Raw genomic sequence first — 27,718 nt, 5'->3', positions numbered from 1 at the left:
TCTTCAGAACTACCTGCGACCCAGCATCATTTGCTCTTATGACCTTCTGAGTTATTCCAGGCCTATGCATGCAAATACATCTGTTTGGGCTTCTTTCTTTGTCAATGTTCTGTGCAATGTGTGATTTCTTTTCTTCTGTTTTGTTTGTTGCCATGACTATAGTTTTTAAAAGAGTTGCTACCAGAGATGAACTTCCTCCTTGAATGCAGACCTTTACACTCTTTACAATTTATAATTTTTTGAGAGTTGCTTAGGGATATGGAGAAGTTTTCAAAGTATATATCAGAGGCAGGACTTGAACTGAGGTCTTTTTGACTCTAAGACCACCTCTCTAGTCACTATGAGAGCCTATATCTAAATGAGCATTTAATAATTATATATATTTTTTTAAGTTAGGGAAGTAAGTTGCCTTAGCCTAGAGAGTAAGAGAGAATTAGTGACAAAATTCTTACTTTGTTTTGGGTGTCTTACTTCTTTTAGAGGTAGCTTGGGAAAGTAGGGAGATATTGGTGTTGGGGCCAGGAAGATCTGGGTTCAAAAACTGTCTCAAACAATCCTTGACAGCATGACTCTGGAGAACTCATTTAACTTTTCATTCTATCAGTTTTCTCATCTGTAAGATGTAAATTAAAAAGTGTTAGAAAATTCAAATGATATAAAAGACATAAAGCAATTTGTGCAAATGAAAGCATCTTGTGGATGTGACCTATTGTTAGTCCTCCTTGCCTAAGCAGATTATACTGCTTACTATGACCTAAACTATCTTGGCTCCATAAATTAGACATCTTTCAGTGCTAATCAATGGGGAAAATCTCAACTTCTCTGAAATGTTTTATAGGAGCTAATTTTCCTTTGAAGGAGTTTGAATGGACTCAACTTGCCTTGACCCCTAAGAAGTAAAGGCTGATAGAAACAAAGGGGTATATCCTCTGGGTTTCTTCTTGATTCACTGAAGATGCCCTCTTGAGCATGACTCAAATTCAGGAAGCTGCCCTTGGTCCATGAGAACAGATTTGTGATCTAGAGTCTAGTTTTTCGGTGGGGCCTGAAATCAGTTTGATGTGGGCGAGGATGATCAGGATTTCATCCAAATAATTGATTGATAGCTCAGACTGATTTCATTGCAAGGACATAAACTTTATTATAAAAGAATGAAGTAATAGAATGGATTTCAACAGTTAGCTATCGAGTATAATAAGTAAGATAAGGCAGGAAAGTAAAGGTAAAGAGTGGTAAGAAAAGGTAAAAGTGAGGAGGAGGTTTCAGGAATGCCTTTTATCTTGACTAGTTACTAAGGAAGGGGTCATTTGTTGGGCAGTTGTTGTCCTGCCATTTCCAAGGAACCGACGTCCCATTACCCATGGTCTACTTTGATCTGCATAGCTTTACCCATGATTCACTCTGCTTGTCCACTGGGGTACAATGGAAATGGGATGCTAAGGATATGTTAAGTACCCCAGGGAAACTTGGGCCAAATGTTTTTCTTTTCTGTGTAGACTCTAAGGAAGGCAGTGAGTATGGAAATTGAGTATTGTTTGAACTTAATCCTATGTGACTGGGAAACTGTACTTGCTGTTAAAAAAAGACCCCCCCCCCCACCTTTGTCTCTTTGGACTAAACGGATTTTGAAAATTTCTTGAACTCAGATTTGGGGAGTTTCTATCACTGTCACTTTCATAACTTTGTTATTTGTTTGAATTATAGTGTAAAAGAAGAAAGGATCATTTTGGAGAAGAAATATAGGAAGAACTAGGTATGTAGGGGGAACTATAGGGGTACTGATATTAATTCAGGATGGATTTGGGGGCATAACAAACTCATTTTCTCATAACGATGACTCACGTTAGTACCCTTTTAAAGACTGGTGTACTTGGAGTCACAGGATCTGAATTGCAATGCCAGCTCCACTATTTCCTATCTGTGTTGCCATGGGGAAATCACATTCCTTCCCTTGGCTTCAGCTCCTTCGTCTATAAATTGAAGAGATTGAACTGGGTAGATTCTGATGTTCTTCCAAATCAAAATCCCGTAACTCACATTGAACCTCTTTAGCTTTTAATAATTTTCTAATTGTATCATCACAGCCTGATGGTGGTTTTCAAATTTGGTCCCTTTTACAGTTTGTATTACTGAGCTCTGTCCTCTAGATTCTTAATCTGGAATCCGTGAACTTACTGATATATTTCTATAATTGCATTTTAATATAATCGATTTCCTGTGTAATCATCTACATTTTATTTTGTGTACTAAAAAACTTAATGGGGTGGGGGCAGCTGGGTAGCTCAGTGGAGTGAGAGTCAGGCCTAGAGACCGGAGGTCCTAGGTTCAAATCCGGCCTCAGCCACTTCCCAGCTGTGTGACCCAGGGCAAGTCACTTGACCCCCATTGCCCACCCTTACCACTCTTCCACCTATGAGACAATACACCGAAGTACAAGGGGTTAAAAAAAAAAACTTAATGGGAAAGGGTCCTTAGACTTTGCAAGGCCATCAGAGGCAACCAGGATCCAAGGCTGTCCTTGTATCTAGGGCAATCTTTGGGAAATCAGCATGCTTTTGTATGCCTTCCTACTTAAATGCATGTGAACTTTGAGATTTTGCTATTTTTACCTACTTTCTGACATTTTTTAATGCTCATTTGTCTTTACCCCCAAGTACCTTAGCTGGAAAAATGGCAGCCAGTGGACAGGCTCCCTTAAAGTCGGAGGGGGTTCCACGGTGTAAGTCTGAAGGAAACTTGTTGGATGACCAAAACTTCTCCACTCATTATGACATGGAAGGTAAATATTTTAAAGCATTTTAATGCAAGAGAATTGAATTCATGAATCAAGAAAGTCCATACATGTTTATTGATGTTCTACCAAATGTAAGGGAAACAAAAGGATTCTAATTAACATAGATATAGCACTTTTAGATGAACAAAACACCTCAAATACATTATGTTCAAAACAACACTGTGATGTAGACACTGTAGACACTGTAGGACTTTTTGTACCCATTTTACAGATGAGGAAACTGAAGGTCTAAATGGTGACATAGCCTGTTTTATGCCAGCACACTGGAGATATCTACAGAAGAATATGTCTAAGACATTGTTGGTCTTACTGTTCTGCCAGATCTTCCCTTTATTTTTAAAATTAATGTTTAATTTTAAAAATATTTCTCCATTGCATGTAAACTTTTTAAACATTCACTTAAAAATGAATTCCAAATTCTCTTCTTTTCCCTTCCCCTACTCTATGGGAAAACATGAAATATATAGATTATATGTTGGTCATGCAAAATATATTTCACATTAGCTGTGTTGTAAAAGAAAATAAACACATACAAGAAAAAAAGTAAAAGAAATATGCTTCTAACATCACACAAAGTTCATCTATTCTCCCTTTGGAGATGCATAGCATTTTCCATTGTATCATCCATTGGAATTGCCTTACATCATTGTCTTGATCAGAGTAGCTTACTCACAATTGATCATATTTATTATATTGCCTTTATTTTGTAGGATGGTTCTGCTCCCTTTGTATCAGTTCATGCAAATCATTCTGTTTCCCCCCGGAAACCATCCCGCTGATCATTCTTTATACCATAATAATATTCCATGACAATCATATACTGTATCTTGTTCAATCATACCCTCATTGATGGGTATCTCATTTTTAATTCTTTGCCACTGTAGGAGCTGCTAAAATATTTTTGTACCTGTAGACCCTTCCCCTCCCCCTTTTTTAACTGTTTTGGGAAACAGACCTAATAGAATTATTCAGTCATAAATTATGTTTGGAATGACACCCTTTGGGACATAGTTCCAAATTAATCTCCAGAATGATTGGACTAGTTCACAACTCTACTAATAATGCATTAGTGTTCCACCTTTTCCAAATATCCTCCAGCATTTGTCATTTTCTTTTTCTGTTATGTGAGCCAGTCTGATAGGTGAGAGCTTATACCCTCAGTGTTGTTTTAATTTGCATTGCTTTAATCTATAGTAATTTAAAGCATTTTTCATGTAACCATTGAAAGCTTTGATTTCTTCTCATAAAAAAGGGCTTATTCCTATATTTTGACCATTTTCAATTGTAGAATGAAAGATTTATTTTATGACTTTGACTCAGTTCCCTGTATATTTTACAAATGTAGCCTTTATCAGTGAAGTTAGCTAATTTTTATCCCAGTTTTCTTTTTTCTTTTTAATTTTCGACTGCATTACCTTTGTTTATACAAAGTATTTTGAATTTAATGTAGTTAAGTGGATTGATTTTAACTTCTTTTGATCCTCTTTATATCTTCTTTGCTCATAAGCTCTTTCTTTATCCATAGCTTCTTCAGTATTATTTTTTTCAGATGGTGAGGACCTTTGGGCTTATCAAACACTAGATTACTTTGGCCATTTACTATATTGTGTACCGTGTACCTAATCTATTTCACTGATACATCATTCTATTTCTTAGTCAGTACCAGATTGTTTCCATAATTACGGCTTTGCAATATAGCTCGAAATCTGGTACTGCTCGGCTGCCTTCCTTTACTTTTTCTTCATTGGTTCTCTTGACTTTTGTTCTGGATGAAATTTGTGATTATTTTTTAAATAACAAAATATTTTTTGTAGCTTAATTGATATGGTACTGAATAAGTACATCAACTTAGGCAGAGAATGATCATTTTGGTTTACTTGACTTTGCATACTCATGAGCAATCAATATTTCTCCAGTTAATTAGATGTCTTTATTTATATGAAAAGAATTTTGGAATTGTGTTCATTTAATTCCTGGATTTGTTTTGTCAGGTAGACTCAAATAGTTTATGTTGTCTGCAGTTACTTTAAATGGAATTTCTATTTCTATCCATTTTAAGAAAGACTTTGTTGATTTCTGTGCTTACTAGTGTTGTTAATAGAAATGAGTGATGCATTGTGTCAAAGGTTTTTTTTTTCTGTATCTATTAACATAATCATATGATTTTTGTTATTTTTGCAACTGGTATAGTCAATTATCCTTATGGTCTTCCTAATATTAAACCAGCCTGAAATTCCAGGTATAATTCCCATTGGGTCATCGTGTATGGTCTTTTTGATATGTTACTATAGTCTCCTTATTAGTATATTTGACATCAGTATTCATTAAGGAATTGGTTTATATTTATCTTTCTCCTTTTTTTTTGCCCTCCATGATTTCAATACCAAAACCATATTTAAGTTATAGAAGAAATTTAGTATGATTTCCTTACCATCTTCAAAATATTTTATATGATGTTGGGATTGATTTTTCCATAAATATATTGGTAGCATTTACTTGTGAATTGATCTGACCATGGAGTTTTTATTTTTCTTAGGTAACTCATTCATGTCTTGTTTAACTTCTTTTTATAAGCTAACATTATTTAAATATTGTATTTTCTCTTCTATTAATATGGGCAGGTTTTATCTTTGTAAATATTTATACATTTCACTTCAATTGTCAGTTTTACTTTCATATAATCAGGCAAAACTCCTAATGATTGTTTTATTTTTATCTTAATTCTCCTTTTCTCATTTTTGATGCTGGAAATTTGTTTTTTTTCCTTTCTTTTTAAAAAAATCAATTAAACCAATAGTTTGTATTCATATAAAGCTAGGTCTTAATTGTACTTATTATTTTAATAGTTTTTGAAAAAAATTCAATGTTATTAATTTACCTTTATTAGTCAGGATTTCAATTTTTGTATTTAATTGGAGATTTTTAGTTTGTTCTTTTCCTAGGTTTTTTTTTTTTAATTCTGTGCTTGATTCATTGATTTGCTCTTCCTCTCTTATTAATACACTCATTTAGAGATATAAATTTTTTGGTAATTATTTCCTTGACTCCATCCCACAAAATTTGTTATGTTGTCTTATGGTTGACATTTTCTTCTGTTTTTAAGTACATATATATACATGTTTATGTTTATAAACATATGTTTATGTAAACATATAACATAGTATTTAACATAGCAATAATATAATGCATATAATTAGTTATAAATATGTATTACATTACAATAAATATGCAATACGTTATAATACATATGCTTATCCAAGAGAATCAAATTCTCATTCTAGTTATGTCCAAAAATTGATGTCTCATTTTTTCCTCCCACCCAAGAAGGCAAATAATATGTTATAGGTTGTATATATATTGTCAGACAATTAATATTCCCTGTTAGTCATGTTGTGAAACAAGAGACATATTGCTTGGACTAGAGAAAAATTCATGGAGGAAATAAAGTGAAGAAGGATATTTTTCAATTTTCATTCAAATTCTGTTCCTTCTATGGCAGGGGATATTTTTTTCTTAATGAACCCTTGGAGTTGCCCTGGATCCTTGCCTTATTGAAAATAGTTAAATCACTTACAAGTGATCATCATACATTATTGTAATTACTCTGTACAATTTTATCCTGGTTCCTCTCTTCATTTCTAATCACATCATATCAATATTTTGAGGGTTTTTTTGTCATTTTGTTTGTCATTTCTTATGGTGCAATAGTATTCTGTCACAATCATATACCACATTTTGTTTAGCTATTCCCCAAATGATAGACATTCATTCAGTCTCCATTTCTTTGCCACCACAAAAAGAGCTGTTAGAAATATTTTAGAATGTATAATTTATTTTCTTTTTTTTGACCACCTTAGGAAATAAACTTAATAGTGGCATTAGTGGATCAAAAAGTATACAGCTTTATAGTTCTTTGGTTTTACGTGTAGACTGCTTTTCAAAAGAGTTGATTAATTCAATGTTCCTCAAATAAGGTATCAGTGTCCCTATTTTTCCATAGCTTCTCCAACATTTATCATTTTGTCTTTTTATCATTTTAGCCAATCTGAGAGCCTTGGAGATGATATCTCAGAGGTGTTTTGATCTTCATTTCTCTAACCAATAATGATTTAGAGCTTTTTTTCATATATTCATATAAAGCTTTGATTTTTTTTATCCAAAAATTGTCTGTTAATATCTTTTGACCACTTATCAATTGGGTAATGGCTCACACTCATATTCAACAAAGCTCTTTCTACATTTTAGATAGTAGATCTCTATCTGAGGAACTATCAACAATTTTTTTCCCCTCAACTTACTGCTTTTCTTCAGATCTTGGCTACATTAGTCTTATTTGTACAACAACCTTTCAATTTAATGTATTCAAAATTATCCATTTTACATTTGACCATGATATTTTCTTTAATTAAATTTTTGACTCTTCCTTTGATTTTTCTTTGAGCATTCATTCTTTTGGATTAAGTAATTTATTTTCTAATTAATTTTTATTCTATGCTTCCATGGCCCTTGATTAAATATAAATTTATTCTTTATTGTCTTAAAGGATGAATTTAATAGCGTTCCTTTTCTGCCTTTTGTTTTAAGATTTTAGATACTAGTACGTGGTTATTTTTTTTCATTAATGTGCCATCTATAGCTGAGAAAAAGATATTCTCTGTCCTATTTCTATTCAAGCTTCTCCAGAGCTCTATCATATCTAACATTTTAAATATTCTACACATCTCAGTAACTTTTATCTTTTTTTATTTTAAGGTTATTTAGTTCTGAGATGGAAAAACTGATGTCTTTCAATTGTGTTGTTTTATTGTCTTTTCCTTTAAGAATTTGGATGCTTTGCTATGTGCTGTGCATATATGTTTGCAATTAATATTACTTCATTGTCTATGTGCCTTTTAACAACATGTAATTTATCTTCTTATCTCTTTTGTTTAGGACTATTTTTTCTTTGCTTTTGCTTTGTCTGAGATCATGACTGCTACCCCAAATTTTTGTACTTCAGCAGAAGCAGAAGAAATTCTGTTTCAGCCACTTACTTAAACTCTTTTTATGTCTCTATTTCAAATGTTTTTTTTTTTGTAAAGAACATATTATTGATTTCACTTTCTAGTTCATTCTGCTATCCACTTCCATTTTATGAGTGAGTTCATCCCATTCCCATTTACAGTTATGACTGCTATCTGTGCATTTCTATTCATCCTTTTCCCCCTTTATCTTTCTTTCTCTCCTTATCTTTTCCTTTGTCTACAGTCTATTTTGCTTTTAATCACATCCTTCTTTTATCCATCTTCCTTTTATTACTCCCTTTTCCTCTCCTATTTTCTAGTTGGGTAAGATTAACAGAAATGCATCTGGTATTTTAGGGTAGGCAAGGTTCCTTATAGCCTTCATCTCACTCTATCCTAACAATAGTACCATTCATGAAAAAAATGCCATAATGCCAAACATATATATGTTTTAAAACATTTGGTTACTAAGCATATTTATGGCTTTTAGTATAGAAGATTACTGGCATATAAGAAACCACCTAAATATTAAAAGCCTAAAATTAAATCAGAAAGGCCCTGACTATGAGAATCAATTGGTGTTGTGAACTGCTTCTACCAAAGAATGTTGGTACTTGAAGGCTTTCTTAGACACTAAGAATTCAAGCGATTTATCCAGGATCACAAACCTAGTATGTATCAAAGACAAGATTTGAACCCAAGTCTTCCTGGTCCTGTGTCCAGTTCTCTTCTTTCTGCAATGCTGCATTTAAAAATTAAGTAAAATTAAATAAATATTCAGATTATTCCATTTATCAAGAGAAAACAAGTTGATTCTATCCCTCTCTAAAATAAGACTAATTCCTTCTTCTTTGTAAATGACACAGTTAAATTCAGAAATAAGAATATTGAGATGAAATAGGAAAAGACTGTGACATTATCTGTTATATCAGAAGTCCCTGGCAAATTTTTTCCACTTTTTTAAAGACTCAAAAAGTTGACCAAAAGTAAAAATACTTTTGAAATTCATGATCATATCAGGAAGGGTAAACAGCAAGAATTTTTCAAAAATAGAATCTATTCAGCCATGATAATGATTGGGTCAGTGATTTTTCTGAAAATGTTGACTTGCCTTTATCATTTTGTGTTTTTAAAACCAGATTGCCAAGACAGCAATTTGCTTCCTGATTGGCCTGATGTTAGTCCCCAGAATGTTGGCCCTATTTCCAGGACAACCAATCCATTCTGGAATGAACTGTCTGCTTCTAATCCATTCTTGGATGACATAGCTCAGTTAAGAAATACTGGGAAGAGTACAAATGTGCCCATCTTAAAGGAAGATCCCTTTCTATTATTTCGAGAAGTAGAAGAAGATAATTCTTCAGGTGATGAATTAAATGTCCACCAACTGCTCAGGAAGTCTTCATCAAAGACATCTGGAAAATCCAAGAGTGTTTCAGAACTTTTGGATATCATGGACAGGGCCCCGAGTATAGAGATATCTGACCAGATTTTACCTCATGACATGGAATGGCTTCAAAACGACCGAGAAGCTTATAAAATGGCCTGGTTAAGTCAACGTCAGTTGGCTCGATCATGCCTGGATCTGAACACGAGTCATAGTCTCGGTTGGGCTCAAACCCAAGTGGCGGACACTGTCATTGTTTGTAAATTGGGCCATGAAGGAGGCTCAGTGCAACTTCCAGGGTCACACATCACTGTGCATGTGCCTAAGGGCCACGTAAGAACTGGAGAGTTCCAAGAAGTTACCTTGAGGGCTTTTCTGGATCCTCCAGAAACCCTAAATCATGATCTGTCGTGCACCGTGAGCCCACTGTTGGAAATTATGTTAAGCAATCTCGACACAATGGAAGCCATTTGGTTAGAAATGGAAATCTCAGCTGAAAAGAGACAGGACCCTTTTAGCCAAGTCATGGGGACGCTGACTTGTTTGCATAGCTCTAATAAAGGGGGACCCTTCGAAGAACTTAGTAACTGTTACATATACAATGACACGATCCAAGTGAAATTATTAGAATTAAGTAATGTGATGTACATAGTGGTTGCAGCTCAATGCAAAGCCATTCAGGCACCAGCCACAAGTGTGTGGGATTTTATCCACAAAACTCTTCATGTTGGGGTTTATGGACCCAGATATATCCATCCCAGTTTCACTGTTATCTTTACTCTATGGGGTCACAGCTATATGCCAAACAAGCTCACCATCACTGATATCAATAGGAATGGGAAAAATGTGTCTCCAGTTGTATTTCAGCTCTGGGGAAAACATTTCTTTTTGCTTGAGAAGCCCCGTGATCTACAGATTTCAGTCTTATCCAAAGATCTAGATTTTGAAGTGAAACGCGATGACCAAAGGAAAGAAATTAAACAGGAGCAGCTGAAAGCTGGAAAAGTTATCCACCAACAATTTCTGTTTTCTGCAATGGACAGCAAGATGTTACACTCATTTATATTCCTGGTCCAGATCCACATTCCCAATGAGAACTCAGTGGCACAGTTTTATGTAAGGTCACCTGACCCAGCTCCCAACTTAGGTAGGCTTCCCAATCAGCCAAATGCTTTGCAGAAAATGGAAGGGATCAAGTCCTACCCTCTGTCCCTCACAGTAATTGCCAGATATCCCAAGTTTCAAAATAAAACACTGAACTTTGTCCATTATGGTGTCACTCTGAAAGCAGTGTTAAGGCAAGACAAAATTACTTACCTCCTGGAATACTTCAAAGGAGACACCATTGCCCTTCTTGGAGGAGGCAAGGTGAAAGCCAGTGGTCAGACCAAAGTCAAGGAATGGTATGTAGGGGTCCTTCGGGGGAAGCTTGGCCTTGTGCATTGCAAAAACATCAAAATAATTTCAAGGGAACAAGTAATTGACATGTCAGAGAGTGAGTTGACAACCCAGAAACTTCTGGAACAGGCTGCCCTGCCCTTTAAGAAGCTGACCTATATCTACTCAACTGTGCTGACCCTCGTATCTGAAAAAGTTTTGGACTGGAAAGCTTTAGCCGATGCACTGGGCTATTCACAGCTGACGGCAGAAGATTTTGACCAGATGCAAGTTGACAAAGAGACAGAAAGAGTGTCTTATGTTGTCAAGAAGTTGAAGGAAGATTGTCATGTGGACAGAAACCGGAGAAGCTTTCTTTATGAACTCGTGGTCGTAAGTATTGTCAAGTGCTTTTATTTTTCTTTTAATGAAGACGTAATAACATTTACTATTTATGAGCATTCCTTTCAAAATAATAGAAAACAGGCTAATTTAATTCCAGAAGCTCAAAAATTAAATCATTAAACACCACTAAGCATTGGATATAAGACTATGGCTGAAATTTAATATTCCACTATATACTTAGAAAAATCCCTCTCCTCCATGCATCACATTCTTCTTCTGAAGGAAGAGTGAAGATTCTGTGTGTGCTGGGATATAACACTTAATAGATTTGCTCTCTTTTCTCATATATTTAGACAGCTCCTACTGCTTCAAAGTAGATCCCTCTCCTAGAGGTAAATAACAACAGGGTCAGGGAAAGCTTGTGATTTAACTATGTAAGATGGTAATTAGGCCAGTAAATGAGGTTGGTGAACTTCAATCTGAACTTTATGACTCCCCCCAGGCACAGAGAGCAAGATGGCTCTCTCTGGCCTGAGACTCTTAGAAACTCAATCTGACAGCTAGATTTTATCAACAACAACAAATGTATTAAAGATGCTAATTTGGTTAGGTAAGGAAGGAGGGCTAGGAAAAATTCCCTTTCACTAAAAGTTATCTATCTTTCCCAGAACCCACTGATCCTCTTCGGTGTCCAACAGAGTTGGACCTACTCTGACTCCCTCTCTATCTCTGTTTTCCAAAACCTCCCTGAATCCAGCTACTTATAACTAAAGCCCCTCCAAAACAGGTTCGATTGAGGAATAGAATAAGTTGCTGGATCAAGGAAGCTGACCCTAATGGGCTGGGTCACTTGGGACACAGGCTATGCCTGTGGAGGCAGTCTCTCTCGGATCACTTCACTCAAGAAGAGTTTCTTCTCCAGGTAGATCAAACAGTTGTTCTATAAATCGGGCACTGCTGGCAGGACTCTCTCCTATAGGACAGGAGACAAAATCAGCAGAGAGGACACTTTCCACCAGGATCAGAGGGTCACCCAACAGTTCAGGAGCTCAGTACTCAAGCACTGCTCCCTGGTTTTCCCCCTCAGGCTGTCCCAGAGTTCTAAATCAAACTGTCAGCTTCTCATCTTTCAACATTCCATTCCATACATACTCTTATATTTATCTCTCTTGAATTTTCCTATTCCTCAACGATTTAACCTTTTAATGATTGGAGATGCATTTTCAGGATGTGTTTATGCATGTGTGAACATACATATGTACATACACACATATATCCTTGTATACATACACACTTGTATACCTCTATATACATATGTCAACACACTATATCTATATGTTTTATATAGATATAAATGTAGATGTAGATATAGAAATAGATATAGACATAGACATAGATATAGAAATAGATATTGTAGAAATGATAAATAAATAATGGAGACACCAGGGATGTTATAATAGATCTAAGTGATTGTGGGTACACACACTAGGGTTTAGGAGAGACTGGACCAGGATGGAAAGACCAGAGTTTACTGGATTCACACAGGAATGGCAGTTGGTCTTAACTGTCACTCAGCTTCCTCTAGGCCAGAATCTAGAAACAAGCAGGCAAGGTAAAAGGGATTAACTGGTTTAATTGTGTTAACTAAAAGCTGGGATAGGGATGTCTACTCTAAAACCTTAAAACTTAATGACAAAACCTACATGGAAAGGGGAGGATTCCCCTACGCTAACTTAGTGACCTAAACAGACAGGGCCCCAGGAGCTGTAATGGAGTCTCTGGGTGACTGCCTTAGATATAGATAGATATAGATATAGATATAGATATAGATATAGATATAGGTATAGGTATAGGTATAGATATAGATCCTTTGGTTTTGCATTTTGAAATACATAGGGTCCTGGATTTGGAGTCAGAAATACTCAGATCAAAGCCTGAGATGATTACTCTTTGTGTGGTACTTGGGAATTTCACCTCTGTTCCATAGTGTCTTCCTTTGTAGAGGTCAGTCTAGCTGAATTAGAAACTCCCTTGCTAAATTTCTTCTCTTTGATCTGGAAATTTAAATTCGTGATCCATGGATAAAAGAAAGTCACAGTTAGGGGGATACCTTGGAATTGGGTGGGCCCTTGTTCCATCTCTGACAAATACTGTCTTTGTGACCACATTGCCTTTCCAGTAAAAAGGACTAGATGTTATAAATGAGATATTGAGCTACATTTTGGAAGAAGATTCTGCCTTGGGAGTTTCCTACAGCAATTAAATCACAGAGCTGGACCCCAAACCACAAGAAAGTTTTATGAACCTGCTTTATTAAAGGGCTACTTACTGCCTTTCCATTTCTTATCTTGGCACAAAGGGCTTTTTGCTAATGGAAAAGAAGCTTTACTACTTTTTACCAAGTAAAAAGACTGAGTAGGGGTCATATATATCTATTCTATGTCTGCCATGTGAGGATTATTAGAGCTATGCCTGAGGAGGCTTATTTCCCGACTGGCTCCAAAGGCTATATTTTTAGGCAGAGCAATCCAAGATAACTTTCTTTTAAGTCCTAATCTCCCTCAATGAGGAGATTATTCTCACCAAGGAAATAACTGATGGATAAATGGATAAATCAATACACCAAGGAGACTTGTTGCATGCCTACTGTGTGTCCCCTCACTGTGCTGGGTGCTACATAGACAAAGATAAACTGTCTTTAAGGAGCTAACGCTATATCAGGGGGAAGTCTCAACTAGTGAGAATCAAGGTATTTGATGAAGAAGTTATATTATCCAGAATCACACTGAATATTTCCTTTGGATGGAACCAATGTCCATATTTTGCTGTTGCACAGTTATTTCAGTTTCATCCAACTCTTTGTGATCCCAGGGTTCTCTTGGTAAGGATGCTAGAGTGGTTTGACATTTCCTTCTCCATATCATTTTATAGATGAGGGACTGAGACAAACAAGATTAAGTGACTTGCCCAGGGTCACATAGTTAGTAAACATCAGAGTTCAGATTTAATCTCAGAAAATGTGTATTCCTGACTTGAAGCCTAGCACTTTATCCACTCTGTCACTTAGAAGTTTGCTACCATATTTTACATAATTATAATTTTGAAAAGTATAAATTCAGTGCATTTAATCATTTTATTATATTCATTATTAATACTCTTTTAGATATAATTATACATACGTACTGTTATAAGTAAAGTTATGTGTGTGTGCAGAGGGCAAAGGCATGGGACAGCAGAGTAAGGAATTCTAGAATTCTACTGGGAAGTGTCAGTTACCTTGTGGGAATTCATTCTCTCTTTACCTAGAGAGGGACTGAATACCTTCCTTTGCTGGCTGTGGTATATCTGGACTTCTCCATTTTACCTGCTTCCATGTTACCTGATTGAAACATCAGCTTCTTGTGTGATCCTGTTTAGCTGAGCCATCTGTGAGAATCTGGTTGGGATCCTTTTGGATCAAAATCTCTCCTTGGGCCCCATCCTGCCTAGCTGCTTAACTACCTCCATTACCACCAAATGGGGTTTGTTTTGGGTTAGTGTCAGATATTTATATTAGGGTCTGGATTTCTAGATAGATAGATGAGCTCAGTGTAGGGAAAATTCTGCAAAGACTCCTGGCAACAGGACATTTAGATCTTGTGGGGTTTAGATAGAAATCTTTAGTTTAAGTTATCCAATTACCTTTTACCTTTCCCTTGTTAAGTTAAATACTTTTTATATATCATCTAAGTGGGTGTTTGTGTGTCATCTCAGAGTCTGACTCTGCCAGCCCTGTGCTTGGGTGGCCTTCCCAGAACCTTTTGATACTGGCTTAAATAACTTCCTATCCCTCACCCCAAACCCACCTTAGTATTTCAGTACTTATTTACAAATAGATACAAGGCAGTTTTTAAGAGGGATGAACAGAGGGTTTGAGAAGTCAGCAAATGACTTATACCAAGAATGGTCATTGTTCTGAGTCTTGAAGCAATATGAAGAGGTTGGGGTAATGAAAGAACACATTTCAGGTATGAGACACAACCAGTGAAAAGCAAGTAGATGATAAGAGCCAGCATTTATATAGTGTTTAAGGTTTGCAAACCACTATGTCTGGGGTGACTCATTTGACCCTCACAACAACACTGGGAAGTAGGTTCACAATTATCTTCATTTTCCATATGAGGAAACTGAGGCTTCAGTAATTTACCTGGGGCTTTATGGGTAGAGAATGTTTGAGAAAGGATCCCAATTTAGATCCATCCTGACTCCAAGTGCCATCCTCTATCCATTGGAATGTATTGTTGATAGAGGCTCTTGTGTGAGGAGCAGCAGGAAGTGGAGGATCCTTGAACTCTTAAAGTAAATTAAGTATTCTATTTGACTTAACTCAATCTATAATTTCTAGATAGGACATTTCAATTCAACAAACCATTTTGAGTAAATTCTCAAGCATGTGTAACAGACTGTTGAAGCATGGCTTGGAGTCAGACCCAGAGCAAGTAGGAAATCCTTGGCCCATCCTCAGGAATATAAGAGAAAAAAAATCAAAAGGACATGAGGACTAGAAATATACATGTGTGGAATTCTATGCTTACATGACTTGGATTCCAGATACCATGAACGTTCCATACAGATGCAGATTCCTACTTCCCTTGGACTTAGTAGAAGGTCTTCAAGAGTTGTTCTAGCTGGAACATTCATACCCCTGTTCTAGAATTGAGTTCTTTTGAACATAGCTAGGCTGGTTTATCCTTGTGCCCATACTGGAAAACCTCCAAAGCTTGGTGGTGTCTTTCAGAAAAGGCATAGAGAACTCAAGTCATCTCTACACCATTTGGGAACCTGAAGAAGAGGATTTAGGATATAAATACAAATGAGTCATTTTGGCACTGATTTTAGGTCAAACTTGGCCAAGTCACCCAAATCTCAATTTTCTCACTTGCAAAATGACAGATTTGGATAGTCTAAACTCTAAGATTCTCTTCAATGGGAAATCTAGGGCTCTATTAATGTTAGTGCAGTCTCTGTAGATCATATATTTAATTGCCACTGAATGTGGTATCTTGAGCACACGTGGGTGACTGTGTTCTATCTCCATGTGAGCTCCTGAAGAATAGGGGTGCTATTTTTTTTAAACCCTTGTACTTCGGTGTATTGTCTCCTAGGTGGAAGAGTGGTAAGGGTGGGCAATGGGGGTCAAGTGACTTGCCCAGGGACACACAGCTGGGAAGTGGCTGAGGCCGGGTTTGAACCTAGGACCTCCTGTCTCTAGGCCTGACTCTCACTCCACTGAGCTACCCAGCTACCCCTAGGGGTGCTATTTTGACCATTATTTGTAGCATAAAGTGCTTAATAATGGCTAATTTATAAGTCACGTAAATTATGTGTAACACATGTATATAACATGCAGTTTGTGTAGCATATGTTCTGATATGTAAATTTTAGCATTTTAAGAGCAGACAATGACATAAATGAAGAAAGGGTTCAAAGAGGAGATGAGCCATAAGCAGGAGGTATGACTTCAGACAGGAACACCATCCTGGCATTGGCAGACTTTGATATATTTGGAATCTTCACTTCTGTTTCCAGCATGACCCAAGGGAAAGGCAACTAAGTTAGAAAGGCAGGCTGCAAGAGTGGGACCTGTGGGAACTCAGAATACCAATGATCAACCACTAAACTCCTTCGTTTTTAGGCAGGAATCTCCACACAGGTATCTATGTGAGCATGGATGTGTAAGACTTCATGAAGAAATATTTTTAAAAAATTACTCCTTCTCTGAACCTGAGACACACTAGCAGCTCACCCAAATGAAGACTAGAGAACTACCTGGGAGTCCCAAGAGGTTGTGGCCAAAGTTACTATCTTTCTCCATTCTTCTCACTCTCCAAATCCTTCCACTCTGTCAGAGAAACCACCCTGGTCTTAGCAATGTTTTCCTCTTTCTTCTTCCCGTAATCTACCCAGCAATGACTTCCTCACTATTTTACTGACATAGAAATATAGGTGAGCTTCTGAGAGGGAACACTGAGCTCTTTCCCTGTCCCCATCCACCCTCATTGGTTGTGCCACTACCTGGCTACTGCTAACTCTGCAGGACTTAGCATAAGAAAAGCATTTGGCCAACGAAGTAAAAAATCAACATGACATGAAGAAGGTAAGTTAGTTGTGTTCTCATTCCCACTCTTCCTACACATGTTGAACAGTGCTTTCACGGTGGCCTTTGTTCAGTCATTTTAGTCACGTCTGCCTGGGATCCCATCTGGGGTTTTCTTGGCAAAGATGCTGGGGTGGTGCGCCATGTCCTTCTCCAGCTACGAAAGTATTATCTCTGCTGATTTGACTGAGGACATCGATTTTCTAGTATCATTGCAAAAAACAGAGTGAAAATAGAAGTTGTATCTAACACAAAGTGAAGAAATGATCCCAACCCAATTCATATCATCATTGGTGCGAGGCATTGGTCTGCCCTAGGCAAGGTCTGCAAATTGCACTCTACTGCCTCTGCAAATTATACACTGTGTTTTACTGTTGATGAGGGGTTTCCAGCCTACGCTCAAATCCATGTACTTTGAATTATTCCAGAAACTAAATTTCTGTGGGCAATGAAGGGGGAAAATGTTTGGCATCCAAATTGTGTATTTTACAAAGTAAGAAGAAAAGTGACTTTCATGGCATCCAACCTCTAGCCCTTGTCCTACCTACATGGGGCTACCTCTAGTTCTGATAAAGATTATCTGTCAGTGTCAGAAAGTTGTTGTTTTGTTTTTAATTTAACATGCTGGGCCAAAGGAAAAAGAAATATACATCTGAGCTATAGAAGACAAAGTGATAAAGATTCAATTACACAGTAGAAATCACAACTGTGTTCAGTGATCACTCATAGGCTTCGCTGTTTCTTACATGGAACCAATTGGAATCTGAATTCTGAATTTATCTCACTTCTTTCATTGGCCTAAAAACGGTTATTTTATTCCAAACTGCATGACCCTGGGCAAGTCATTTAACCCCAATTATCTAGACCTGTCTGCTCTTCTGCCTTAGAAACAGTACTATTTTTTTTAATAGTTACTTTAATACAACTGTCAAGTCTTTTGGGATTTTAAGATGTAATAAGTTGATTATGTAGGATTTCTATGTTTATGGCAGAAATTTCATCTCAGGGAACACACTGCTTGCTAGGTCTAGCCAGACTGAAGTCAATGAGCACGTGTGTCTTTGGGAGGTGTGGTGTAGGATGAACATCTAAGGAAGTACATTGATATTGTAAAGTCAGGTTGCTGGGATGCCACTAGTGTCCCACTGCAGAATTTAGGCACATGAATATGAGCTCCGAGTCAGGAGCAATGGCTTCAAAGGGAGAAAGAGAGTCATCTTCATTAAATAGGACCAGGGGGATGACACCGAGGGAAAAGTAAATTCTTTGGAGCATTGTCCAAGACAGAGAACCAGCTGTTGACAGCAGCAGGTCCTTAAAATGGTGGCTTTTACCCACAACCTTCAGCCCTCCTACATTCTATCCTTTCACACATACTCTGCTCAAGCAACTCTGTCCAAGATAGCAAGTTGTTACCAGATGCCTTGGCCATTCCTTTCTTTTTTAAATTTTCTTTTATTATTATTTTTAAACCCTTACCTTCCACCTTAGAATCAATGCTATGTATTGGTTCTAACACAGAAGAATGATAAGGGCTAGGCAATGGGGGTAAGTGACTTGCTCAGGATCACACAGGTAGGAAGTGTCTGAGGCCAGATTTGAACCCAGGACCTCCCATCTCTGGGACTGGCTTTCAATCCACTGAGATACCCAGGTTGCCTCCCCCCCACCCCCATTCCTTTTCTTAAAAAAATTAAAAAATTATAAATTTTGTTTTTGTATGCAGATATATTCCTTCTATCTCTTGCTATTAACTAGTCAGCCAAACAAACAAACAAACAAATAAAAGACATTAAAACACTTCAGAAAGATTAATCAACACATCACTATCCATTGGATGGTGTTCCAAACCTCTGTAAAGAAGAGAAGAAGGGATATTCTCTCCCTTCCAACTATAGGACCAAGATTGATCTTTATACTGACCCATTGGCCAATTATTAATGCCCAAAAGTTAATGAGGTAATCTCGTGGCAAGTTCTACTGACAGGCTCTTGTGATTGCGTGTGTGTGTGTGTGTGTGTGTGTGTGTGTGTGTGTGTGATTTCAGTGTATACTTCTGAGGATGTCTGTGCTAACGATATTTGGTCATTTTTTTTAACACAGCAAAGTGGATGGATTTATTTTTGTGTCTAATAATTGAGGCCACTGATAAATAGAGAATTTTAAAAGGAATATACACAGAGAAATCACAAAACTGAACTAAGAATCCAGCAAAGTAAAAAACGAGGGAAGTAAGAATAAGAAAACAATTTGATTATTTATTTCATAAGACAATGTTTCATGTCTTAAGTGAACTCCTGTTTGATTTCAGATACATTATATGATGATATCTTTCCTAGAAAATGCTAGGTGTACCTCATTTTATATAACATGTATATTTGAAAAGTCATCCGTGTATGCAATTTTTTTTTAAACCCTTGTACTTCGGTGTATTGTCTCATAGGTGGAAGATTGGTCAGGGTGGGCAATGGGGGTCAAGTGACTTGCCCAGGGTCACACAGCTGGGAAGTGGCTGAGGCCAGGTTTGAACCTAGGACCTCCCATCTCTAGGCCTGACTCTCCATCCACTGAGCTACCCAGCTGCCCTCCCGTGTATGCAATTTTGGCCAAAATTTTAGTTATATAGAAAGAACCACCACAGCAATAAGGCAGGTTGCTATTAGAAAAATGTATGACAGTTTCATCAAAGAAATGATAATTCTTTCCTGTTAACATGATTAATTATGCTCTAAATTATCCAGAGCAAGGCTGAGGGACTTATAAGAAAGAAAACTAGCCACATTCAGAGGAAGAACTGTGGGAGGAGAAACACAGAGGAAAAACGTCTGCTTGAACACATGGGCTTTTGGGGATACTATTGGGGATGAAGACACTAAACTATAACTCTAGTCCAACTATCAATAATATGGAATTAGGTCTTAATCAATGATACATGTAAAACCCAGTGGAATTGTGCGTTGGCTAAAAGAGGTTAAGGGGGGATTAGGGGAGAGGGAAAGAACATGAAATGTGTAACTAGGAGAAAATATTCAAAATAAAAAAATAATTTCAAAAAACATTTATGCTCTAAATTAAGGGATATATTAGATATTGTGGCTGCTATGCAGCCAATGATAAATCAGCAAGCATTTATTAAGCACCTGTCGTGTTCAGACACTGTGTTAAACATTATGTTAGAAGGATAAGAAAACATCAGTGACAACCAATATTTTGGTGTTTCCAAGTTTGCAAAGCACTTTCTGTTGTCAGTGAGTTTATTAATAAGTCAACAAGTATTTGTTACTGCTGTCAGACACTGGGTATATAAAGGAAAAGTAAAATTAGTCTCTGATCTCAGGGAGTGCACATTTGAATGGGGGACACAATGTCTAAAATACTATATTCATAAAAGATATTGACAGGATAGATACAAGGTAATCTCAGAAGAAAAGGCCTGAGTAGCAGCAATGAATGGGATGTGCCTTTGATGGTATTTGAATCTTGAAGGAAGCCAGGAAACAAAGAGGAAGAGGTGAGGAAGGAAAGCATTTGAGGCGTGGGGGCCAGCAAATACAACGGCATGGAGAAGGGGGCCTGAGTATCATGAATAAGGAACAACAAAAGTGTGTCATTGGATCAGAGACTATATGAAGGGGAGGAAGTTTGAAGAAGACTAGAAAGGTAGGAAAGGGCTGGTTTATGAAGCACTTTAATTCACAGATGATGTATTTCAGCCTAGTGGTTATAGAGTTGGGGAAAAGAATGAAGGAGAGAGAGAATTGAGGCAGAGTTGCCAATTAGAATGCAACTGCAAAAATCTAGGTAATGTGATGAGGGGCTGAACAAAGATCACTTCTATGTGAATGGAGAGAAGGTCCATGTATGAGAGATGTAGAGGTAGAAATGACAGACTTAGCAACAGAGTGATTCTAAGGGTGAGTGAGTAGGAGGGTTTGAAGATGATGCTGAGGTTATTTATGCTCCTGGGGGACTGGGAGAATTGAAGGGTTCTCATGTCATAGAAAAGGGAAGGGTTTGGGGTGACGGGATGATAAAGATTTTGTTATGGACATGTTGAGGGTGATATGCCTACAAGACATCCCATTCAAGATGTCCAGACCTATGAATTAATAGTGTCAAAGGCAATAGAAGAGTTAAGAGCATGAGGGCTGAAAAATGGCCGCTAGGTTTGACAATTAAAGATCACTGGTAACTTTTCAGAAGACAATCAATCCTCCACTCAACTGTCAAATGGATCTTACTATGTCAGCTGCCAAGTCAATAACCTCCAATGACTTCCTTTCTTTAAGGATCAAATATAGATCTTCTGTCAAGTCCTTCATCACATGCCCTCTTCTTCCTATCTTTCCGGTCTTCTTTCACTTCTCTCTCCTCCTTTTGTTCTGTTATCCAGTTGCACTGGTCTCCTCACTCTTCTTTGTACTCTAAACACAAACTCTTTATTCCAAGTATTTTTCCTAATTTTCCCCCCTACTCAGACCTCTCTCCATCTTCATCTCCACTTCCTGGTTTCCTTCCTGTTCCAGTTAAAATCCTACATTCTGAGAGAAGCCTTCCATGGCCTTCTAAATTTTAGTGCCTTCCCTATGGAGTTGTCCCTAGTTTATCCTGCATGTAAGTTGAACATGGTCATTTGCACATTGTCTCCTCCATTAGACTGGAAGCTCCTCAAGATCAGGGACTGCATTCTGCCTTTCTTTGTATCTCTAGCACTAAGTAAAGTGCCTGGAACATTGTAGGCACTGAATAGATGTTATCCAGTTTCAGCTGAAAGAAGAGGCAGAGTCTGATTGTATGTGGTTGAGAAGAGAGGAGAAGTGGAGGTACTGATTGGTGATGGTGTTTCCAAAGCATTTAGCCCCAAGAAAGAAGAGAAAAAGACCTTATTTTATTCTCACAATAATCTTTTAAGGTATGAGATCAGATATTACTACTTCTACCCTACTGATGAAGAAATTGAGGCACAGAGGGATTGTGACTTGTCTGGGATCATACTGTGTTAGCTATGGGGCAGGTTTCTTTAAAAAAAAAACAACCTCATCTTATCTTCTACAATCAGTACTTTGTATTGGTTTCAAGGCAGAAGAGTGGTAAGGTTTAGGTCCTTGGAGTTAAATGACTTACCCAGGGTCACACAGATAGGAAGTCTCTGAGATTGGATTTGAACCCAGGACCTCCCATCTCTAGGCCTGTCTCTCAATCCACTGAATCACCTCACTTCCCTCTGTGGGTAGGTTTCTAATCCAGGTCTCTCCTGATCTCAGACTCACTGTTTATCCTCTTTACTATATCACTTCCCATCCAGATCTTCTCTCTCATTTTATAAATACCAACCCTACTCAGAGTGTACATGACTTGTTCAAAGTCATACAGTTAGGAGAGAGTCAGGATTCAGTCTTTGATCTTTCCCTCCACTCCCAACATGTTTTTTTCCTTCCTTATCATCCTAGCTTGGTTATTTGTGTAGTTTGCTCAGAGCTCAATATATATGCATTGCTTACTTATTTTAGTGGGAAAATACCACCCACCCCCACCCCAAATGCCACTCAGCTACAGTTATATTTGGTGAAAAAGTGAGAAACAGTTCCTTGAAGGTGTGTGTGTGTGTGTGTGTGGGGGGGTATTTTCCATTTATAAAATCAGGCACTGATGAATTGTTTTTAATGATGATAACATCCTCACCATGTAACTGTTGCTGCAGGCGCTGCTGAAGATAGACTGCCAAGGCTTAGTTGTGCATCTAATACGAGAGACCGCGATTCTGACTTCAGCTGTCAAACTGGGGAAAGGCTGGAGGGAGCTGGCGGAAAAGTTAGTGAGACTCACAAAACAACAAATCGAGGCATATGAGACCCCTCACCAAGGAAGAACTGGAGAAGTTGTCACAGAGGTAAAAAAAAATGTTTAAATATTCCCAGGCAAGTGATGTGCAAAGCCCCCTTAGCTAGAAGATGCAAAGGCCTGACCTCCTGTGCTGGAAGATTAGGAGGCTGCCTTCAGGATGGGAGCCCCCAAATCCTGTATCTGCTAGTCCTCCTGAGATGGCTAAAATGTCTAAAATACTTTGGATAAAAGGATGGAATGACATTGTTCAGGATGTGAGTGCCATCTGGAAGGAGGGAGGAGTTATTCGTGATTAATATCTTAAAAGGGGAGAGACAGAGACAGAGAGATGGATAAAAGAGACACACAGAGAGATGCAGAAAGAGAAATGATTGATTGGCACCTATTCCTCCCCCTATTTTTGCTACTTAACCTGGTTGTAATAGCACTCACCTCCCAGGATCTTTCAGAAGATTTTGTGTGATAATATTTATAGAGCAGTTAGCATAGTTCCTGCACAAAGTAGGTGCTTAATAAATGCTTGTTTCTGTCCTCCTTTCAAGTGGACCTTCCATGTAACAAAAAAGCTCAGTAAATAGGCCTTTAGGTATCAGGTTGATTGAACACTGGAATCTTCTTACTACAAAAGTGTTGCTACAAGTTATCCTCTCTCTTTCTCTCTCTCTCTTCTATTTGTCTCTGTCTCTGTCTCATTTTTCAGCTGCTTTTGGTCCGTATATGACTAATAGTAGTGGTATGGAGTCAAAGTCATACCACGTATCAAAATGGCATGTGGCATTTACTATATTTATGGACTTTGCTAATACAGCTCCAATTTATTGACTTGGCTGATTCACCCCTCCACAAAGAGTGCATCCAGATGCCTATCTTTACATGGCCCTTCCAATATTTACATTAAAAAAAATTTTGACAGATTTTCCAAATAGGATTGTTATAAAGTAAAATCCCCAAAGTTGTCAATATTCCTCTTCTGATGAGTAATTTGGAATATCCTGTCACATGACTGTTGATTTTTGAAAAACACCTGTATTTCTCCTGTTTATTTTTATATTGAGAAATGGCTTCTGTTCATTTATATTCAGATCAATTACCTTTGTCTTTTGTAAATAAGAAATCAATATGAATATTTTAAAATGCACATGGTGTAACTACGATGTAAAATGATCAAATTGGGTCTTAGAGAAGAGCTGAGAAAATACATCTCCCTTATTACATTTCAGAAATGGAGTACTTTGAGTCTGAAACATTTCATAAACTTTCAGAATCATAGGAACCCAGAAACAGATACAGAAAACATACGGAGCAGTTAATTAGCTCAGCATCTTTCTCCTCCTGCCACAGCTTGGGAAAGTAACTGAACTGGAGGTTGCCATCAGGGCATCATCTAGACATTGAGTTCCTAGGTGTATCTGAGTAGATTAACTATTCCCTTTTAAAATGATCAACTTAGGGGGCAGCTGGGTAGCTCAATGGACTGAGAGCCAGACCTAGAGATGGGAGGTCCTAAGTTCAAATCTGGTCTCAGACACTTTCTAACTGTGTGACCTTAGGCAAGTCAATTAACCTCATTGCACTCTTCTGCCTTAGAACCAACATCCAGTATTGATTCTAAGACAGAAGGCAAGCGTTTAAAAGTAAAATGATCAACTTAGCGGCTATTAACAAAAACTTTTCAAATTGTGAAAAAACATTTTTGAAAAAATATTTACATGAAAATAAAAATTTTAATTATAGTCATTCCATATTTGATTGTTGTATATTCATCTATGGACCTCCTGCACATAGGTGTCCTCTCTAGCAGGGGAAATCACAATACATCTATCCCTGCTCATTTTGTATGGCTCTTGTCCATACCCTTCCATGAATTCTCCAAAGGACTTGCACCCAGATACTGAGAGCCTCCCTCTGGATCTCTTGTTGCTCTTTTGGTGTTGGTTTAGGATGTGGGATGTGTTCGGAGCAGTTTCCGCCTGACACATATAAAGTGATCCAAGAAACAGGAAGAACCACCATTATTCAACCAATTTTATAGCGAGCACACTTTTTTATTCTCAGTGTAAAACTTACCTCTTTTCTGGTCATACTTTTGTGATTTCCTTGTGTCCCACAATGCCCCTGGCACCCAGATTCCATGGCTTCTCAATGCACTGTGTCTAGGGCCATCTTGCTTGGTTGCTTTTGATGCTTATTGTTAATTGTGTTGATTATTAGGTGCTAAGGGAGCAGCCTCTCTCCCATGATCAACATCCATCTTCCCCAGTTATCGGAGGGATCTTTTCCTTAACTTTAACTGAGTACAAGCAAAGTGATATTTGCTTATTTTTATCCTCCTATAAAATGAAAGAGAGACAATATGGCTTAGTAAATAGAAGAGTTCTAGGTTTGGAGTCAGTACATGAGCTCTAATCTTGCCTCTGACATGGAAAAAATTGTATGCCCTAAGTAACCTCAGGGAGCTTCAGGTGATCCCCAATACTTACCAAGTCACAGATGAATTATGATCGACATTGCTAAAGGGAATTTCTAGAACAGATGTTAGCCATGCTGTGAAATTGTAGGTCCTTGCCCAATACAAGGGCACCGAATGGAAACCAGACACATCTCCACATGATGAAAAAGATGATAATGAAAGTAACTACACATTATATATTCAGGTTCACATCTGGTCTCAGACAATTACTACCCCTGTTATCCTGGGCAAGTCTCTTAACATCTCCCTGCCTCAGTTTTCTTAACTGTAAAATGGAGGTAATAATAGCAGCTACTTCCTAGGATTGTTGTGAAGATTAGAGAACAAATGTAAGGCACTAAACATGCTGTCTGGCACATAGGGAGTGCTATAAAATGTTAGCTATTCTTTGCCAAATTGTGTGCTTGGTATAAAATTGGTTGAATAATGGTGGTTCTTCCTGTTTCTTGGATCACTTTATATGTGTCAGGCTTACATTTGGGGTTTCGAGAAACATAGATTAAATGTCCAATAAAGTTGTCCTGACCAGAGGGATGATCAGGCTTGTTCGTGCTTGTACGGAGACACATTCTCTTTGTTAACAGATTCAGTCCTAACAGAAACAGTCACCAATCATTCATCAAGCGCCTGTGCTGGGCTGGGCCCAAAGGGGAGTCTGTTTGCCATCCCGAGTCCATTCTTTGGCCTGGATCATGAAAAGGAGGTCGCTCCGGACCCCGGATGCCTGCCTGTGCTGTCCCTGCGGGCATGTCCCTCTTCTGATTCTGAGGGAAGAAGGCTTAGCTAAGCAGCTTTTATCCGTGTTTCTTTGGGAAGTTCTTGAGCTTCACTTTCTCTTTAAAATGTATCCCCAAAAGCTGACTTTTAAAGATGCTTCTCAAGATTTTGATGACTTTGGCCTTCTTGTGCATGAGCAAAACTGCGAATTTGGAGTCTGACTGCGCTAAATACGGCTCTCGGAGGATTTCCTTTGAACAATGGAACTTGTGCTATAGAACCTGCCATTGTTATCAGGCCCCTCCAGAAGCTCCTGAAGAACACGGGAGCATACCAAGAGGTTTTTGAAATTAAAAAAAAAATGCAGTCCTCTCACCAAAGACACTACTCCGTTGTACACTTAGCTACAAGCGTACATGTATATTCTAGGCATATATTCACAAGTAGCATATGTAAGCCTATCCTTATATGTACATACTACACATCTGAATTAAACTGTATCTAAAACACATAACATATATTTGTATATTGGCACAGACACACATGTGCCAACGTGTCATGTTTGCGTGTATTTTACATCAATTTTTTTCCTCAGAGAGTCACATACTATTAAGAGAGGCAGTGAGTCCTGGAAGATCTGTGTGCCAAGAGGAAGTGCTCTTCTTGGCCCTAACAGTATAGCTCAGTGTTTCACAAACTTTTTTGGCCTTCTGCCCCCTTTCCAGAAAAAATATTACTTAGCGCCCTGGAAATTAATTTTTTTAATTTTTTTCTTTTTTTTAAACATTTATTAATATTCGTTTTTAACATGGTTACATAATTCACGCTTCTACTTTCCCCTTCACCTCCCGCACTCCCCCCACCCATAGCCGATGCACATTTCCACTGGTTTTGTCATGTGTCCTTGATCAAGACCTATTTCCAAATTGTTGATAGTTGCATTGCTGTGGTAGTTTCCAGTCTACATCCCCAATCATGTCTGCCTCAGCCCATGCGTTCAAGCAGTTGTTTTTCTTATATGTTTCCTCTCCTTCCTCTGAATGTGGGTAGCATCTTTACCATAAATCCCTCAGAGTTGTCCTGGGTCATTGCATTGTTGCTGGTACGGAGGTCCATTACATTCGATTTTACCACAGTATATCAGTCTCTGTGTACAATGTTCTTCTGGCTCTGCTCCTTTCGTTCTGCATCAGTTCCCGGAGGTCTTTTCAGTTCACATGGAATTCCTCCAGTTTATTATTCCTTTTAGCACAATAGTATTCCATCACCAGGATATACCACAATTTGTTCAGCCATTCCCCAATTGAAGGGCATCCCCTCATTTTCCAGTTTTTTTGCAACCACAAAAAGTGCAGCTATAACTATTTTCATACAAGTCTGTTTATCTATGATCTCTTTGGGGTACAAACCCAACAATGGTATGGCTGGATCAAAGGGCAGCCATTCTTTTATAGCCCTTTGAGCATAGTTCCAAATTGCCAGCCAGAATGGCTGGATCAGTTCACAACTCCACCAGCAATGCATCAATGTCCCAATTTTGCCACATCCCCTCCAACATTCATTACTCTCCCCTTCTTTCATTTTAGCCAATCTGCTGGGTGTGAGGTGATACCTCAGAGTTGTTTTGATTTGCATTTCTCTAATT

General features: G+C 37.9%; 1 protein-coding gene across 1 annotated transcript in view; it reads left to right on the top strand.

The window, feature by feature from the left end:
- The first annotated feature begins 2,670 nt into the window (after positions 1–2,670).
- The window catches only part of MACC1 (MET transcriptional regulator MACC1), a 70,980-nt gene continuing 45,932 nt past the window's right edge, over positions 2,671–27,718 (top strand). The window contains exons 1-3 of the mRNA XM_044678174.1: positions 2,671–2,779; positions 8,937–10,954; positions 22,744–22,932. Coding sequence (XP_044534109.1) covers positions 2,671–2,779; positions 8,937–10,954; positions 22,744–22,932 — 2,316 coding nt within the window. The remainder of the gene's footprint in view (positions 2,780–8,936; positions 10,955–22,743; positions 22,933–27,718) is intronic.

Source organism: Gracilinanus agilis, chromosome 5 (assembly GCF_016433145.1).
Source record: "Gracilinanus agilis isolate LMUSP501 chromosome 5, AgileGrace, whole genome shotgun sequence".
In the NCBI taxonomy this organism is placed as follows: domain Eukaryota; kingdom Metazoa; phylum Chordata; class Mammalia; order Didelphimorphia; family Didelphidae; genus Gracilinanus; species Gracilinanus agilis.
Note: the sequence above shows the minus strand (reverse complement) of the source record. Positions and strands in the feature narration are given on the sequence as shown.